General features: G+C 37.3%; 1 protein-coding gene across 2 annotated transcripts in view; it reads right to left on the bottom strand.

Annotated features, from left to right (window-relative positions):
- Positions 1–656: 656 nt before the first annotated feature.
- Positions 657–18,447, bottom strand: part of Dok6 (docking protein 6) — a 528,294-nt gene continuing 510,503 nt past the window's right edge. For both annotated transcript variants that reach the window (XM_060376955.1, XM_060376954.1), the window contains one exon: positions 657–9,374. In XM_060376955.1, coding sequence (XP_060232938.1) covers positions 9,117–9,374 — 258 coding nt within the window. In that variant the 3' untranslated portion in view covers positions 657–9,116. The remainder of the gene's footprint in view (positions 9,375–18,447) is intronic.

The following is an 18,447-nucleotide window of genomic DNA, read 5'->3' as shown; positions in this document are numbered from 1 at the left end:
CTTGACTATCTGTGACTGAAAAAAACGAGTCTGTGTAGTGAAAGAAAGAAGGCAAAAGAAAAGTAAGTAAAGGAAGAAGAAAAGAAGAAACGGGAAGAGAAAGGAAGAAGAAAGTAAGGAGGAGAAATGGGGAGAGATAGGAGGAGGACCACGAGGAAGAGGCAGAGGAGGAGGAAGAGGGGGAGAAAGGAGACAGAGTTGGAGATGGCTTTGAGAAAGTTTAGATTTTAATAATTTTTCTGTAATATTATTTTTTGTTTTCCTTTCTCCTGTATTTTCTTTTTTATTTTGTTTATTTATTTATTTGTTTGTTTATCTATTTATTTATTTATTACAATTTATTCATTTTTTTTATCCTGACTGTAGCCCCCTCCATCTCCTTTCAGTCCCACCCACTCTTCAGTGGGTTGATTCTTCAGTCTCTACAGGACCTCCTGAGCTGAGTTTTTTTTTGAGTCTGTTGGTCTCCTTGTGGAGTTCCTGTCCCCTCCAGGTCAAGCAAGTTGACTTTTAGGAATTTGGTCCTGATGATCTCTCTTGCTTTTTCTTATTCTCTTATTTCTAGCCATTTTGTGATCTAAGTACCACATTGCTACCAGAACCACTCCCTAATATCAACACATACCAAAAAGAATTAAAACGAGGAACAAACAAGATCAGAAGATATTGCATGTCCTTTATTTGTGTTTTGGAGGTAGCAAGAACTCAGAAAGCATTTAGTGGTTGACTAGACTTGGAGATCATTGAGACTCAGTGTCAAACAACATCCAGATATCCTAAAACACCTACAGAGTAGAACAATTCACACTTTCATGAATGTTAGATATTCTAGCCAGTTCTTGCTCAAATATTTATTTTAATAAGTCACCATATGAATACCAAAATTAGATCAATCTGTCTAACATATTTTGAGTAACTTAGAAACCAAGATAGCTGGTTTGTTTGTATGTTACAAAAATAGCAGAGTAATTGCTTTGGGGCTGTGCCCTGTGGCATGTAATTATTAAATATTGTCATTGTCTTTGATTGCAGCTCTAAGCTTATATAAATCATTACATTATTCGTAAAATACTTTACCCAGCAAAAAAATATTCGCCAAGATCTTAATTGTGACAAAAGGGAAAGAAACCCCACCAAATTCATATCATTAATTTCTTATGAAAATGGTTCAGAATAAACAGTACTTCATTCACAATTTAGAAAGAATGGATATTTTCATTATCATTCCATTCGAACGTTTCCCCAAAATGTATGGCATCAAAAGACCCTAGGCATTTTTCATCGTTTTTTACAATTTTGTGTGGCTATACATCTTTTCAAGGGAACTTTAATGCTACCGACTGTGATCTGGGTCTATAATCCAGTTTGGTTTCCCCAGGACTGAGAAATTTACCCTCTCTTTAGGGGCATGCATTTTAAGAAGGAGAAATGTTCATTAAAAAAATCATTTGGTAAACTAAACAGAAAGGCTCAATTAATATTTAACCACCAAGTTTTGAGAAACAGGCTCAGCAAATGTTTATCTAGATAAATCTACATCCAAATGACAAAGACTGCTGTATCATTGGAAGAAAAATCCAAAGGAAAATCGTGGATCACATCACTGCAGGACAGTCAGCATTGTCAGAATTTCAATTTTGATGTCCAACCTTGCTGCCGAATATTGATTATAATTAATTTCATTACCATTAATGGGTGTGTATAAAGGAAGAAGGAAACCCAAAATCTAATTACATCACATTGTATAAGTCACTTATGCTTTCTGGTTGTCTTTTCATTTGAAAATAGGCAATAAAACTGTTGGTTGTAATGCCATCATTAATACTAATGTTCTACAATTTTTTGAAAGCATATTAAATGCAATAAAATTTAAACTCTAATATGATAAGGTTAGGAAAATACTGGAAATATTCAATAAAATTTCAATAACCTTACAATTAACAAAGGAATCTCTCACTTTATTTTGAAAATCGCAAGCTCATGAGTGACAAAAGAAGTTAACATTTATAGGTTAGCATGATACGATTGTCAGAATTTTGTTTAATTACAAAGTTATATTCATCCCATGACAAATATGTAAGGAAATCACTTACTATCACAATGCTAGAATAGTCAAATAACTTACGGGTAAAGCACTGAATTAGTTCAAATTTCATTCATGCAGAGCTGTAGTACAGAGTAATATCTCAGTTGTTTTGCCCTTTCTAAAGCGAGTTTTAATCTTGTGCAACTATTATCCTCTTTGTATCAATTCCACTTGTGGATTTCTTGGAATTATAGGAAATGAATAACAATAGATTAGCTATATTTCTTGAAGACTGAAATATGTATAAAAATAAGAAATTTAGAAGAAGCAAATTCTTCAATTATATATTTTTACTGAAGGGAAAAAAATCACACACACTGATTTAAAAACAGCTAAATTTCTTAATTTATTATTGCCTTATTGTGATAAGCTCTGTCAGAAGTTCACATTTACTTTCCACAGACAATGTTTTACTTTTTATTTCATTAAAAAGTTGTGTTTCAACCAGCGTTTAAACCCAGATGTCCCTAGATTATTATTAATTTGGTAAATATTGTAACTAAGAACAAGATGTGGTAGTTAAATGTTTTCCAATTGAAGCAAATTTGTAATAGGTGTTTTACTTCCTAGGGCTCAATAACGTGTTAGTTTCATCAAAATGACCATAAGCATTATATTTGATCAAGAAGAAATGCTATTCTTTCATGCACAGTAGAAGACTTCACAAAGTACATATAAATTAGTTAAATAAAGATTTACAGGAAGCAAACATAGAATGTATAATTTAGTATATCTTTATGATTCATAGAGATAAATATTATACAAAACATAAGTTTCTAAAATAAAAAGTGCTAACTTCATTAAAATAGATAGAGTGGGTCAAAAGTCAAAGGTAAGAGTTTTTGTGAATGTGAGTGTGTGTGTTGGTTGGGGGAGAGGAGAAGGGGAAGGAAACTGCTGCTTTTTGTCACCTGCAATGAAGACACTGGCCCTCATGCCCAGGAACGGGCAGATTTGGTGGTGTGGTTCATGCACTGCCTCTGACAGCTAACGTTACAGTATCTAAGGGAAGGACAGAAGTAAACTATGTCATGCTAGTCTGTTCACAGGATGAGCTCCATTCCCCTCATCTAGTCATCAATAGAACTCTCTCTGTATATAATTCTTGTCCGCATCAAGCATTGTTTCGTGAGCTATACAATAGATTTGCAGATCTGGACTTGACTGATCAACTTTCTAGCTCTAATAATTGTGTTCAGCTAGACTGATCTGAAGTTACGAACATCTTTGTGTTCTGAATTGTGCCGTCATTCTTTCAGTTTCTCAGATGGCCGGCGGTCTGTGACAACCAGGAACCTCTCAAGACGGCTCTCTTGAGAGAAATTCTGCAGTAGCTTAAAATTAATTATCTTTTCTTCTTGAAATTTGTGTTTATAAAATTCAAATACCTGGTTCTTTTGAGACTCATCTATCCTGACTGACCGATTGAATTTCAACCTCTGCACTATGGCATACAGCTAAGTAACTTACACAGAGATATTCAGTTATTTTTTATAGAGAGGGTTGATTTCATGTACTTAGTCCAAAACCATTCTGAGAGTGATACATTTGTAAGTTATTTGTATTAACCACTAAAATTGGTCCAGAATAGTGATAAATTTTTAAATAAATTATTTTTCTGATAATCAGCATGAGGACCTCAGATTAGTGATATTCTCAGAGAAAATTAAATATTTTAAAATAAAATTTATTGTATATGTGAAATTACTACAGGGGATATTTCTATTAGTAGTGAATTTTTCTACAAATATTTACAAGATCATATTACATAAACCCCAAGGAAAGTCTCTGAAAATTACAAGTGAAAGGTGATTTTAACTTTTTTCTTACTCATCTAAATTTCAAAAAATTTAAATAATTGCCTACTTAAATTAATAAGAAAAACATGATGAATATAAAGGTCTATTTTTTAATTTTTTGAGAATGGGAATTGTGTGGTTTCCATGAAAGAATGTAGCCCTAATGTCATCGCTTCTCTGATACAGTTGTGACAAATGTTATTGACAATGGCACCATAATGTTCTCTGGATGGATAAAGACCCCAAATTAACAATCAAGGTTACCATATGAGTTGTTAGTGGGCAAGGAACAGCAGCAAAAACAAACAAACAACAACAGGAAGAAAAACATCGCATTAACTTTACTTTGCTTATTATTTGAGATAAAAAGGTACTAGACAAAAATCTGTAAATGAAAACTTGTATAGCAGTCACTGGAGTAAGCTGCTCAGAAGGAATACCCTGGTGGGATACCCTGGTGATGAGTCCAAAAGGAAGAAAAACATGTGAAAAGGAAAAGAGCATTGCAAGGTACAGGGGCTTAGGTATTCTGAGCCATATGCTATGTCTAGGTTTCCACCACACCCTGCTGAGAGATGGGTGAAGCCAGAGAACATTCATGAAGTCTGGAACAGGAGGAGACATTCCCAGCTGCTCATTGCCTCTGAACAAATCCCAACACCTGCAGGGCTCAGTTTCTTCCAGGGGAACATAAAATGAACCCTTCACTCTGTATGACCTTTACCTTGCTGCCAGGGCTTAATCCCATCTAAAAAATGTGCCTTTAAAAAAGAATTTTGCACAAAACCTGTTAAGCTATTTAAGCCTTCTTCTCTGAGAATAACTGTAGAAATGTTCCAAGGTTTACATTTTTGAGTAAGAAAGTGTGAGTTGATAGTAGATCCACACACAAAAGGCACACAACCTTTCTAAACTGTTTGGAGAGTACGTATATGTGGGGAGGATATGTTTCTCTTCACACACTCAGCAAGTATCCATTCACACAGATACCACTACTTCATGGGGAAACTCCGAAGCAGCTGTACGCAAAAGCAATTCCGGCTTTACTAAAACTGCAGTGTGCACACCTTCCTTTGTGTTCTTTTTTTCACAAACTGGAAGAAGCACATTTGTTGCTAATATATTTTCTATGACCATGTCAAGACAGAATGTGATTGTTTTAAACTCACACATAATGCTAGATGACTACCAGTGAAGAAGGCAAAACATACTACACAGAGTGAGTGAGGTCTGAGTCTTGGAAAAGTAGGGCCCATGTGTTATGCTCATTGTGCCAATGAATTCTTTATCATTTTTCTCAAATTATCCTACTAAGTAATTGTTTCCTTTGACTCTATTTCTTCCATGGATAATTTTCATAAATTTTATAATATAAGGATACTTTATAAATTTAATGTGCTGGAAATTATTTTGTTTAACATATCACTCAATTTTAAAACAAAGATTACCTACTCAAGAGACATCTTTTTGGGGGTCTGTTTTTGAGAAGATGGTAGTCCAAAGATTATATAACTAATGATTGTAAAAGCAAGTTGTCATTGCACTATATTGATAGACACATTCATAAATTTGGAGCAAATATATAACTTTTATTTGGAGCAGTCATTAACATTATATTTGTACTTCGTGAAACGTGAAGTATTAAACACCTAAACTTCAGGACCAGTGAATGTATGTGCCCATTTTTTGTGCTGTATTAAGACAGTCAATATAGAGCTATAGTTTTTTAAATATGTAATAATGTAATTACCTTAGCTTGCTTTCACTGTAGCACTAATGGTTAATTGTATGTGGCTCCAATATTCAAAGAAGTAAATTACACATGCTTTTTCAAACCAAAGATTTCTGAGATTTTTGTCAAAGAATGAGGGTTAGACATTACTCCTTGTGATGTATTTTTAATATCCACTATAAGGATAACACATGCAATAAACTGGATTGTAAAATCTACACTAACTGTGAAGGTGTTGATCACCCCACTGCTTCTATGTTAGATGAAAGATATGAATGGCTGGTTATTTTATAAAGAGGATGAATGATTTTCAAACAAAAGTTTCCAGTGAAGGCAGAAAAATTATACACTGGAACTAGTAGTCTAGATACTAAAGGGAGAAAAGGTTTAGCTTTAATAATGTGCTTCTTTTCATTTCACATGCTCTATCAAACAGCATCTTCCCTAATACATGAAACAAAGGCTTGGTTCTGAACCAGCAAAAGGCTCACTCTAGATATCTATTTTATATTCTATTAAATTAAAATTGTGGCAGTGGCCAAAACCTACTGATTCAGAACTATTTTCAACTGGTCTAAGTAAATTAGCTCCGAGTGCCTAATTTTTGTTCAATTAGTTAGTGAAAGATGTGGTTTTGTCCCAACCTCCACCCTACCAGAATAGCAAAACAGTGAGCAAAGGCCATTTACACTTTTCTGCATGTTTAGCAAAATGTTATGTCACAGGTCATATGTATATGAACATCATCAGGGTAGAAAATCAACCCCCTCATAAACTCTTTGTGTGGAAACGTGTATCTCCAGACTTGGTTTGCTCCCTGAAAAGACTTTCTCGTGCACGCCAGCCTCGTTCATCACTGGTCTCTACCAACCTAATATAGATATGGAACTTTCTCCATCGCTCTGTATAAATCTGAGTGTAAGCCCAACTGAGTCAGCCTTAGAAGGAGCCAAAAGATGTCTTTGGTGCATAGCAGTCTCTCTCACACAATAAGAAAGTCACATGTACAGTAAAGGTATAGTACAATTTCTGAAGGGAGATATAGAACCTACAGGCTAGCTAACCCATGCCCACAGCCATTCTAGTAATTATGGTGGAAAAGGTTTTATGAGGTTCCAGGAGACTGTCACGAGTATATTTCCATCTTTGGTTTTTATAGGTTCATCTTTGTCTTTTCTATTAAAATGAACACTGCCTCATGTCAAGCATATTCGGCTACTATAAATTCTCCTACTCATTTTCTTAGCAGATTTGATTTAGCTGAAAATTTTAAGTATTGTTGGAGGAGAATGCTAGAACAAAGCTCCAAAAATGTATCATGAAATATTTTACAGTATTATTCTCAGTATAATGAGATTGTGTTAAACACTAAGGAGGTACATCTCTCCCACACTCTTTTTGTGATACAACGTTCAAAAAAAATACAACGTTCTAAACTTGTGTGTGACTTTTGGTTCCTTGTCAGTGATGCTCATTGTTGATGATCAGAATGAAATGATGAAGCTACTTGTCTCCCACCAAGGAGACACAAGAGCAGACTCATAATTAGCAGAATCCTGTCGACTTGCTATATGTGCTTCGGGCACATTGATAAAGCTGAGATGTGAACCAAGACCCCTCAGGGCCTTTCCCCATAAGTCCCTTGTAGAAACTTGTGGTATCTAAGCAGCAGCTCAACTCAGTGGGCTAGCAAGAGTTTCCCTCTGATGGCCACACTAGGAACTGTGCTAAAATGGTCTCAGCTCGGAGTTGCTCTGGTGTGTTTACTAATGGCATTACCACAGTGGATGCCATGTGTTAAAAGCAGCGCAGAGGCGCTGGCCCTGACAAGTGGGACAACAGGGAAGTCTGTATCCTCTCTCAACACAAGGATCCAGTCAGTTGCTTTTCTGCTGTGTCAGCAAAATCCACAGCAGAGTTTGGGTAATTTTCTTTTTATCCCTGAAGGCTTGAGATAATTATTTTTCACAGCAATTTTAACTCTTATGATTAGTGTCTTTATGGGGTTTTCATATCTATCTGTTTGGGGAGTGCAGGTAGTTACAGTAAGTGCACATTCATCAAGGAGGGATGCATAAGCACTTTTACTCAACTGAATTCACTGAAATGAATTGTCAATATGCTCTCTGCTTATGGGTAAGGATGAGTGATATCTTAACAAGGGTCAGCGAAAAGGAACCCTTTTAATAGACTAATTTCAGTAGAACATTTCGCTATTAAGGAAAAAAAAATCAGGTTTTCCCCTTGCCTGACCTTGGCTTTTTGTTCTTTATATCTGATCTGGATTCCTTGGTGGATATCTGGTTTAGGGACATGAAATCAGGTGATTTAGGCAGAGTAATTAACATTTCAGTCCCTAAATTGTGGGCAAAAATGTCTATGTTGACCTGAATTAGCCAGACTTTTCCCCATAGATTGGGACTTCCTGTTTCCCTTCAAACTTGGTAATCTGTAATACTCTAGAGCTGAAAAAATTTACAAATGAAATATTTTCTCATGTCATCCCAGCCAATCAAGTACAAGAAAAATTAAATCCAAGCAAGCTCTGATTACACAGTGCTCTCCAAGCCCCCATGACCTTTTTGTGTATCATTTGTTCCTCATTTGACTGCAAGAATGTTGCGTTCATTTTAAGCTTAGTTTTGTGTCTTTCTCAAACTTCTGTAGTCTCCCTTTGGAGCTGGATATTACTCCAATTCTTCAAGCAGCTCTGATGAATGTCCAAGGGAAGAAACTATGGCCACATGACACTAACCAGACACGCAACATGACAACAACAGGCAGCGCAGCTAGGCCGTTATCTTACTTCCAAAACACTTTTCTTCCTTTTTTCATTCTGTACTCCTCATAACTACAGAAATACTGTTGCCAGTGAGGAGCCTTTTTCATTTTCTACAGCACTATTTAAAAAAAAAAAAGCTATTTGACAAAACAATCTTAATTTTAACGCAACAAATTAGTTCTTAATAATTTAAGTGAGCATATCATGTCACCCTCAGCACTCCTTATATTCTTATCTATAGACTGATATGACAATATCCATGGCTATACTTTTACACACACACACACACAGACACACACACACAGGCCTCTTCTGAATGGAGTATTCTAATTTCACATTCCCTTAATTGTCACTGACTTCCTTACATGGAGAGTTAAGACACTGTCTGTAGAGCTTACTTGACTTGTTTCTGTGAAAACTGAAAAGGCTATAGGGCTTGCAGTGGTGACTCATTATCATGTGTCCAGACATGAGCACCAGCCTTAAGGACAGATAACAGTGGTCCCCTCCCAGGCTCAAACTGGAGTGGAAAGCCTTCCCAGTGCCAAAGCTTCTGCTACTGTCAGACACAAAGTATTCTTCTTATTTAAATGAATGTTCATAGTATTGGACTCTTTTTTTTAAAACATAGATTTCCCCCATAGAAATTCAATAAATAAAGGACTTAACCACTGAATCAAGGAAGCAGAACTCCAGTTTTTAACCTTCTAGTTGGGGCTAGGCCCTACCAATGTTAATTTGTACTGCAATTGGTCTTCCAGGAGGCACAGGGCAAAATGACCCCATGGCAGGTCCAGGGCAGACTGTCTTGCTGATCGTTGGTGGCCTCTGTGTGTCACTGAATGAGGCTGGAGCTATAGCTGAACCCATAGCTGCTGGACCGTGACAACGGCGGCTGAGCCTCTTCACTCTGCTCTGCAGCATAGCTGGGAAATGTTTGTGCCCTGGACATCTTTGATGAACCAAACCCATGACCTGGAGGGGAGGAAAGAAGAAATGTACTAAGAAATTTACAAAATTTCACAAGAAACGAAAGGGCATCTTTAGCAAAGAGAACAAATATGTCTAACAGAAGACTCTTCAAACCCTCAAAACCAAGTTTCTAAGGAAGTGGGCAAGAATCTAGGCTTTGGTATATTGACTCTTTTTCTTTTACCCAGTACTAGGAATTGAGCCTAAGGCCTCCCACATGCTAGACAAGTCCCAGACTTCCTTTTACTTCACTTGAGACTGAGTCTTAGTAAGCTCTCAAGGCAGATCTACAATAATAGTCCACACCATCATGTCAGGTTTGATTTCTTGATCTTTGATGAGTTAAAAACACATTCAGGCAACAGCATTTTCCCCAAGTGTGTCTTTTCTAGAATTCTGGATATAGACAGAAATAGTTTAATTTTTAGTACTCTCCACCTTCCCTTCTTTAAGCTTTGTAATAAATGCAGAAAATCCTTTCCCTAGAAAGATATTTCTGGTGGAAAGCCTATTGAAATGCTTTCTTTAAAGCACCTGTGAACAGGAAAACTTGATTTTACCCTTGTTAGCAAAAGCCAATTATCAAAGAAGGTTTTACAAAAATAGGTTAGGGGTTCTGGTTTCTCCAAGAACTTTGTGATTGCCCCTGTAACTGAATGTATATCTTGGTTCACCAAAGTGATATACTCTGATTGTTACTAAAATGCTTTAAGAGTTAAGTCTTTTTTTTCTTTTTTCTTTATTATTATTTAAGTTTATTTACTTTATATCCCTAGGGCAAGAGTTGAATCTTATACAAAATATATTTCAAGAAAATTCTTTTCATGATTTTGGTTGTTTAGCTGATACCTTGTGATATGAAATTGTCTAACACAAACCAAAGCACAAGTGATTGTTTAAAATGTGTCAAGATGTAGAACATAGGCATCTCAATCTCCATGTGGCTTCCCTAGTAAGGAGAGCAGGGCCTGCCTCTGACAAGGACTCAGTGGCAGGCTCTTTGACCACCTCTTTCTCTGTGTGTGTCGGGGGCGGGGGGGGGGAAGCCTTGCCAGGCCACAGAGGAAAAGGATGCAGCCAGTCCTTTTGAGAGCTGATAGGCTAGAGTGAGATGGAAGGGGAGGAGGTCCTCCCCCATCAGTGGGCTAGGGGAGTGGCATAGGGTGAGAAGAAGGAGAGAGGGTGGAACTGGGAGGAGAAGAGGGAGAGGGCTACAGCAGGATACAAAGTGAATAAATTGTAATAAATAATAAATCAATAAAAAGAAAATAAATAAATAAAAAGTTCCAACATATACTTTTTCTGAACATTGTAAACATATATGTATACATATATACATATACATAATGCTTTAGAAAGACTTTGCAGTAATTGTCTTACCTTTTTTTTTATAACCACCAATTCTTTGTGTTTCAGGGTACATGATGGAAGGGCTTAGAGAGAGAAGAAAAATAGATCCTGTAGGCACTGCCCTTTTGGAATTTATATTGTACACAAGGGATGAAATGAATTTAATTTGATTTGTGTTTTAGCTGATCTCTTGCATGTGGAATTCAGAGAACACTATCTGTTAACGCAGAAATAGGAGACATCCACTGCCATATGCCCTCAGTGGCCCTGTCCTTTGCAATGTCATAGGCTGAAAGCTAGTCCAAAAATATCCCTGCAGTGTGGAAAGCTTGATATGCAGGGAAGAAACCCATAGGAATTGGGTAATTAAGGGCTAATTAAAACTGGTAAAAAGGCTTAAATGTTTTTTTTTTAAATGTGTGAGAGAAATCTTGCTTTCTAGCAATAAATTGTTTTAACTTTATTGTTGGCCTGATTCTCTTGCTGACCAGGGAGGGAGGGAGACTACAGACTCATTGGCTGATAGGAGGAAGAGTGGGACACCCATTCTGTCCTTCTCAGAGGTGGCTCTTCTGTCGGGTACATCTGAGCTTTTGAACTTCTTTTTGCTTCTAAAGTTCTTACCTATGTGGTGTGACACACCAAGTTAAGATTCATTGACAGTTACTAAAATAGTCTGACAGTTGAACTGCAGACATGAAGTCTTTTACTTCCATTTTCCTCCCTTAATGTCTTAATGCTTTGGAAGAGGTGTCACTACTTCTGCTCTTGTGCATCTGCCTCACTTCCTATTAACTACATTGGCTTTTCCTATAGGCTTCTACAGATTCTTTTAATTAACTTATTTTAAAATTTCAACTGAATGCTTCTGCCCTTTCCCGAGGACTCTAATGATATAAAGAAAAAAAACTTGAAAATGAAACAGAGAAACAGAAAAGGAAGGAGAAGTCAGAGATTTAGGGGGTCAGTAAAGGCCAATGTTAAGAAATGTTAGAGAGGGATTATAGTAAAGGGCGGAGAGAAGTTAAAGGAGTGGATAGAAATTAAGGGAGTTTTGAATAAAAAAAAAGTAGCATCTCAGAAGTATGCATACTACCTCTGGTACTTTCTTGTTTGTCGGTAACTTTGAGGGATATAACTTTGTTCTGAGATTTCTGGTTTATTGAAATGAGATGATGATAACAGAGGCACTTATCTTATACTGTGGTTTTAAATGTTAAGTCAGTGAGCTAGCCTATGCTAAATGGTGTCATCCAATAAAAGATGTGATTTCGTGGTAATCTCTATGAGTTGCACTGTCCCAGGGGGAAGAAATAGATCAACAAGTAGTAAAGCATCTGAAATAGCAGATGTGTCCTAAATGTTTCCTCGAACAGCAGTGAGTACCTGTAAAGAGGCAGCATCTTAAGCTGATGTACTGAAAACTACTTGTGTGTGTGTGTGTGTGTGATTTCTGCCTCTTTATCTCACCGTTGTCTAATGAGACCAGCTGGAAAGTCTAGCATTAAGAACGTGCTCCTTTGTGGTTAAGAGTATGTACTGCTCTTCCAAGGGACCCAAGTTCTGTTCCCATAACTCATGCCAAGACACTTACAACTGAACTGTAAGTTCAGTTACAGAGGACATGGAGACCTCTTCAGGCCTCCATGATCAACTGCGCTCATATGCACCCTCACACCACACATATGCATTAATTAAAAATAAATAAACATTTAAAAATACACTTTGGTTTTTGTGTTTTTTGCAACTGTTATTAAGATATAAAAAATATTTGAAGAGAGGTGAAGCAAATCTTTAATTCATGTTACTTACTTCTGGCCTGAAAGTGATGCTTAAATTGAAAATAAAGACTTTTCTTATAGACATAGTATTTTTTTTTATTTCTATAATATTCAACATAAAAAGACAATACAATAAACATTTACCAACCTTCTACTCAAAAAGTCTCCAGGAAAGAGTGTTTGGAGAGGGGTGCCCTGACTTTATGGTGCCCATCAGCTACCGTGAGAAAGACGGTCAGGCAAGGGTGGTGAACTACAAACAGCAAGGGAACACTTTGCCCTGCTACTGCAGGACCAGAGGAGAGGCTGGGTGATACAAGCACAGCTATGCAATGTATAATGAAACATAATACATAAAAAATTTCTAGAGACAATTTTTTAAAAAAAGAAAAATAGATTTAAACTCTGCAATTATGATACTATACAGTAAGTCACTGGGAAACAAGGTTTTCTCTTCTTAGACAGCTTGATGCTGGAAGAACATAGATACACAGGCAGTTACTGAGAAGTAAATATTTGTGTATTGTGTTCAGGTGATAAAAAAATCAGAGCTATCAATTTAGCACCACAAACCTCTTTCCCCTCCCAGTGTGAAGAGTAAATCTCACAGTGAATTTCTCCACTACAATGAGCTTCAGAAACAAATTGGATTTACTGAACTTCTGTGGTTTCATTGTCCCATGTTGGGAGGTTATATTCTCTGCAGGTATTATGGAAATTAAACAAGTCAACACATAGGACTGGTAGTCAAAACTGTGCGTGTATGCTTAATGTTAGTTTTCTTTTTTTCTGAACAGAGTGGGCTCACACTCTTATCATTCTCTGCTCAGCACCAACATTCGCTTAGTATCTTAACATGATGCCTCTCACTATGACATGTCTTGAATATTTTTCAAGGTCATCAGTATTTTTTCACCTCTGTGAATCATTTCTGGCTTAATTTGAAATTAATTTATGACTTTCTTTTACTTCAACTATTTATTTACTTCAGACAATTCATAAATTATGCTGTTTAATGCTAATCAACAAAATAACATACCTCAATCAGAACTGAATATGTGAAGGCTGTTTGATCGACACAACAATAAATGTGAACAAAGAGAGAAGTAATTAAGCCTCTATTTAGTATTCGCTGGAACCATGCCTTCAGGCAGTGTTTATGAAAGCAGAAAAACAACAAAAATAAACTGTGAGGCTTAAATTAAAAACTCAGTGGAATAGACCTGTTCATTCTACTGACAAGGAGCCTAGTGAAATGCTCTGTCAGTTTTCTTCCAGTTGGCCATACAGACAGATAAGGTGATTACACACTTTGAGCATATTCAAAAAGCCACAAATATGCTAACAGTGATAAGTTTATTTTTAAAATCTTGAATTTTTTTCCAGGATGGCTGTAGACATGTCTGCTTCAGTAGAAATGACATTTTGTTCAAATGTTCCATGTGTTCCTACAGTGTTAATGACTCTACCCAGTGGGCTCAAGTACCACATGCTAATTGCATGTACACCTATGGAACCTAAGCTGCATAGTTTCACTCTAGAAGGAAGATAAAGTGTTGGGTGGAGACTCATTTAGTGCATTTGCTTTATTTAAGCAAAAATATTCAAGGAACTGAAGACTGTCACATAACAATAAAGACACAATGAATGCCTGCTCTAAAGGAAAACTTCCCTGCTAGATCCCCAAATGCCCAAAATATCAATGAGCTGGAAAGAGTGCAGATGTAGGAGAAAACGGCAGCCAAGCTGCAGCAAGGATTAGTCTTTAGAGAAGGCAAGGAGAGGGAAGGAATAAGGCAGACATTCTGTCCTCTTCCCCCAGTAATTAAGAATATGTTATCAGCAGTCATTGCTGTACTTCCCCAGCCTGACTGGCATCCGACTTTCTTTTACTAACCAATTCAATGTAGATTCTAAAGGACGTTGCTTTCACAAAAGCCAGAAGGATTCCCCAAACATAAAACTCTTGGACATTAGCTGGTAAGAGAAAAATCGCCCTCATAAAGATCTTAATAATTATGTGCTTAAAAGATTTGTTAGAACCTGGAGGAGCTGAAAGGGTGTTGTTCCTTTAAATAATAAAGCTTACTACTACACTAAATAAATTGGGAAGGTTCCCTGGTGAGGAAGTAAAAGCATTAATCAAAGTGTAGGCTGGACAGTGAGGAGAGATACATCTTAACAAGTACCTTTTAGCCATTAGCTGCAAGAATGGTGGACAGGCTGCGTCCTGCTCCTGGTCTGGAAAGGAGGTAGAAAAGGGTGCTGCAGGGCTAGGCTGCCTGAGCGAACTTACCAGTGTCTTGTTGGCAGGGGAATTGTCTTGCTTTATGCTGTGGTTAATACTTGAATGTTAAAAGGTGAAAGTTGAAACCACACTAGACTTAGACACAGCCCAGAGCTCCACTACATCTCAATAACGAACCACCAGGGAGTAATTATGCATATAAATGCCAACATGCATTACCAATTTTTTTCTACAAATTGTGTTTGAATTTTATTCAGTTTTTAATACTTAAAACGTAAGCCGACACTCGGACTTCAAATATGTGCTCACTTAGAATGTTTCTAAACCCTATGGAGCTTTATGACCTGCAATGAACTTTGGGGTCTATCAAGGCCCAGGATCAGAGTATTTGATCCAGTGGGGGAAGTTATAATTCATTTAATCTATATGAAAAATGTTTTAGAAAAAAATTATAAGAACCATACTACTCATTGAGAGAAAATTTCACAGAGATCTTTTTATTACAGAAATCCTGAACGCACCAAATAAACCTTTCCTCCTGTTATTTTGATTGTCAGGTATTGCATAACTGACTTACACAGTGATACATACTTTCATTTTACAAGTAGATAATCTAAATAAGGCCTACAGATGGTTAATAATTCCTCAGACATTTGGCAGGGCAATATTACAATTCACTTTCCTACCAAACAGAAGCTGAGGCACTGCCTCTAATATGTTGTTTCACTTCCTCACAGTGCTCTTAAAGCGTCTCAGTTTATCAGGAGACAATCAAATGCGAATTTTTAGGACAGCTCCTAAACATTTTATCTAAGTGTCTGTGAAATAATGAAGTAACTGAAAGAACAAACTTAATTCAAGTAAATAACGAAGTTGTGTTCTAGATGGCTAAGGCTGACCTAAAAACATTTCCATATGTGTGGATCAAGCCCCAGTCATTCACGTTTTCAGTTTTGGAGGCTGCAGCCCAACCAAGGTGAGGGTAGTTTCTTCTGAGGCCACTCTCCTCGAGAAATGGGTTCCTTTCCTTGAATTTCAGCTGCCCATATTCTTGCTGTGTTCTCATATGATCTTTCTTCTGTGTGCACATGTCTATAACTTCAGGCTTCTATTAGGAGATCTACTGTCCTTGGTAAATCCTACTCACATTGCCTCATTCTACCTCAATTGTCTGTTTAAAGTTTCTCTCACCAACAGCATTATTATGAGGGGTTGGGGATTTAACCTATATATGTTCAGAGAACACAATTCAGAGAACATACAATTGATGAAATAAATAAAGAGATATAAACATGATAGCAAAGGCATATTTTATTTTCCATGACTATATAAAATAGCTGAGACAATATGCTTTATAAGAAAAGGTGTTTATTTAATGCACTGACCCACTCAGGGGATGCAAGTACAAAAAGCACACCATCAGGAAGGGCTCTTGAGGTCTGCTGAGGCTGCCACGTGGTAGGTGGTGTTCAGACAGAACTGCACAAGTGATCAATGGTAAGGAAGAAACAGAATGGAATCCTACAAGGAATAATATTAATCCCTTCCAAGGGCATGTCCTCAGAGAGCTAATGCCCTCATATTAGCTCTGCATGCTAAGGGTCCTACTGTTTCTTAGCACCATCACATCTTGAACCTTTTGGTCTAACATTTGAACCTTGAGGGACACACTCACTCCATAACCAGTCCACAGTGACAGTGAATGACATCTTTACTTTTCCTAGGAATTCTCTGTTCCCTTGTTTTATTAAGAAAAATTTGGTGTTGGACATAGGGTGAACATTTCCTGACCTTTCTCTTTGGGTTATTTGTTAATACTGCATATAGAAATTAAGCATAGCAAGTAGATTTTCATTCTTTACATCATAAACAAATAGAAAACAAGAGTGAAAAAACTTGCTGGGCAGTGGTGGTGCACTTCTTTAATCCCAGCAGAGGCATGTGAATCTATGAGTTCAAGGCCAGCCTAGTCTACAGAGGAAGTTTCAGGACAGCCAGGACTCCACGTTGAAACAAACAAACAAATAAACAAAAACAACAAAACCTAACCAAACACACACACACACACACACACACACACACACACAAAACCTCTTAGGTCATGAATCAAAATGCCTCTCACTAATTTATATTTCTCTCAAGAGGGTAGAAAAGTACTCTTCCAAAGTTCTAGTATGAGAACTTACATACATCTCAATAGTATTTAGAGTTCTTTTTTAAAATTATTTAAATATGTATGTGTGGGTGTGTGTGTGTGCCAGGTGGTGAGGATATTATGGAGGCAAGAGAGGGTGTCAGATCCCTTGAGACTGGAGTTACAAGTCCTTGTGAGTGGACCCAGCTTGGGTGCTGGGGCTGAATCCAGGGCCGTGGAAGAACAGCATAGTTCTTAACCACCGAACCATTAGCTAGCTCCATCGTTAATGTCTCATTAATTTTCTTTTGTCATGTAATGTATCTAAAGCTAGATTGAAAAACAAGTCAGACCTGGTTTTGAGTTTTCTAAGTTTTGGGTCTTAATAAAAAATATTCTCATTACGAAGTGAATAAAGTGTAATTAATAAAGAATTTAAAAAAATGCCTGATGCGCCTAAAACAAAAAGGGGGAACTGTAGAGAGCTGCGGAATGCTATGCCTTAAAGATGGAGCTGGTTTCCGCCTTCCACCTTCCCGATGGTGAGTGCTCTCTGTCACAAACAACTCCATATTTGGCTAAGGCTGAGGATCTGGCTTGCTTCCATGTATGTGGACCTATCTGCATTGCCCACGTGGCATGCTGGAGTTGGCTACCCAGAGGCTATTTAAGCTGTGGGCTGGCTTTCCCCAGGGTCAGAAGATTGTTCAAGGTTCCTGAATAAACTGCATTGAAAAAAAAATGTAACTAATAATAAAAAATTTAAAAAACCAAAAAAGAATATTCTCCTCTTTATAAGAATATTTAACTATTTCCTTTACATTTTTCCAATATTTGCAGACATTTATTTTCTCTCTTTAGCTCTTGAACTGATGGAAAATTTACCTTGGCTAATGTTCTACATTACCTATGTTTTATTGTGTAGTGTCCAGTAGCTTGAGCTTAAAAGACTACGTGGTCAGAGATCCAGCTTCCTCATTTGTTCCCCGGGTGTGCCTGATGTTCCATAACTAGCCAGGCCCTCAAGTTTCTCACAACTGAGATAGTGTGCACAGTAGCTCTTGCTGATAGAATATGTACTGCGCCAGCACGCGGAGCAATAGCTGATTGCCGTATCCTAACACATAAAGCTTTTACTTGAAGATGGTCAACCCACTCAGAGTCTCACTCTTCAAAAAAGACTGATTCTCTCTCCCAGAAGCTACTAACTGCCAATAGCTCCTTAGACAGGGGTGGAACTTTGTGCCTGCCTTCCTTCCCCATGGCCAGAGCCTGCACAGGTAAGCACACTCATATAACTGCTATGAGTTCATATGTGCAAGTGTCCTGCTGTGTCAAAACCAAAACAAAATAAAACAAAAAAGCATTCCATTTGCTTTCCACTACCTATGGCTCTTCAATTGTTCTGACTCATTTTCCACAATGACTCTCGGATCTTGGGGAGAGAAAGCATGATATGGGTGTTCCATTTAGGGCTGAGCATTCTGCAATTTCTTCTTTCCTACTTTTAGCCAGTTGTGGATCTCTGTGTTAATTACCATCTAGTGCCAAAAGGAGCTTCTT

This window comes from Meriones unguiculatus, chromosome 2 (genome assembly GCF_030254825.1).
Source record: "Meriones unguiculatus strain TT.TT164.6M chromosome 2, Bangor_MerUng_6.1, whole genome shotgun sequence".
Taxonomy (NCBI): Eukaryota; Metazoa; Chordata; class Mammalia; order Rodentia; family Muridae; genus Meriones; species Meriones unguiculatus.
This window is presented reverse-complemented; position numbering and strand designations above follow the sequence as displayed.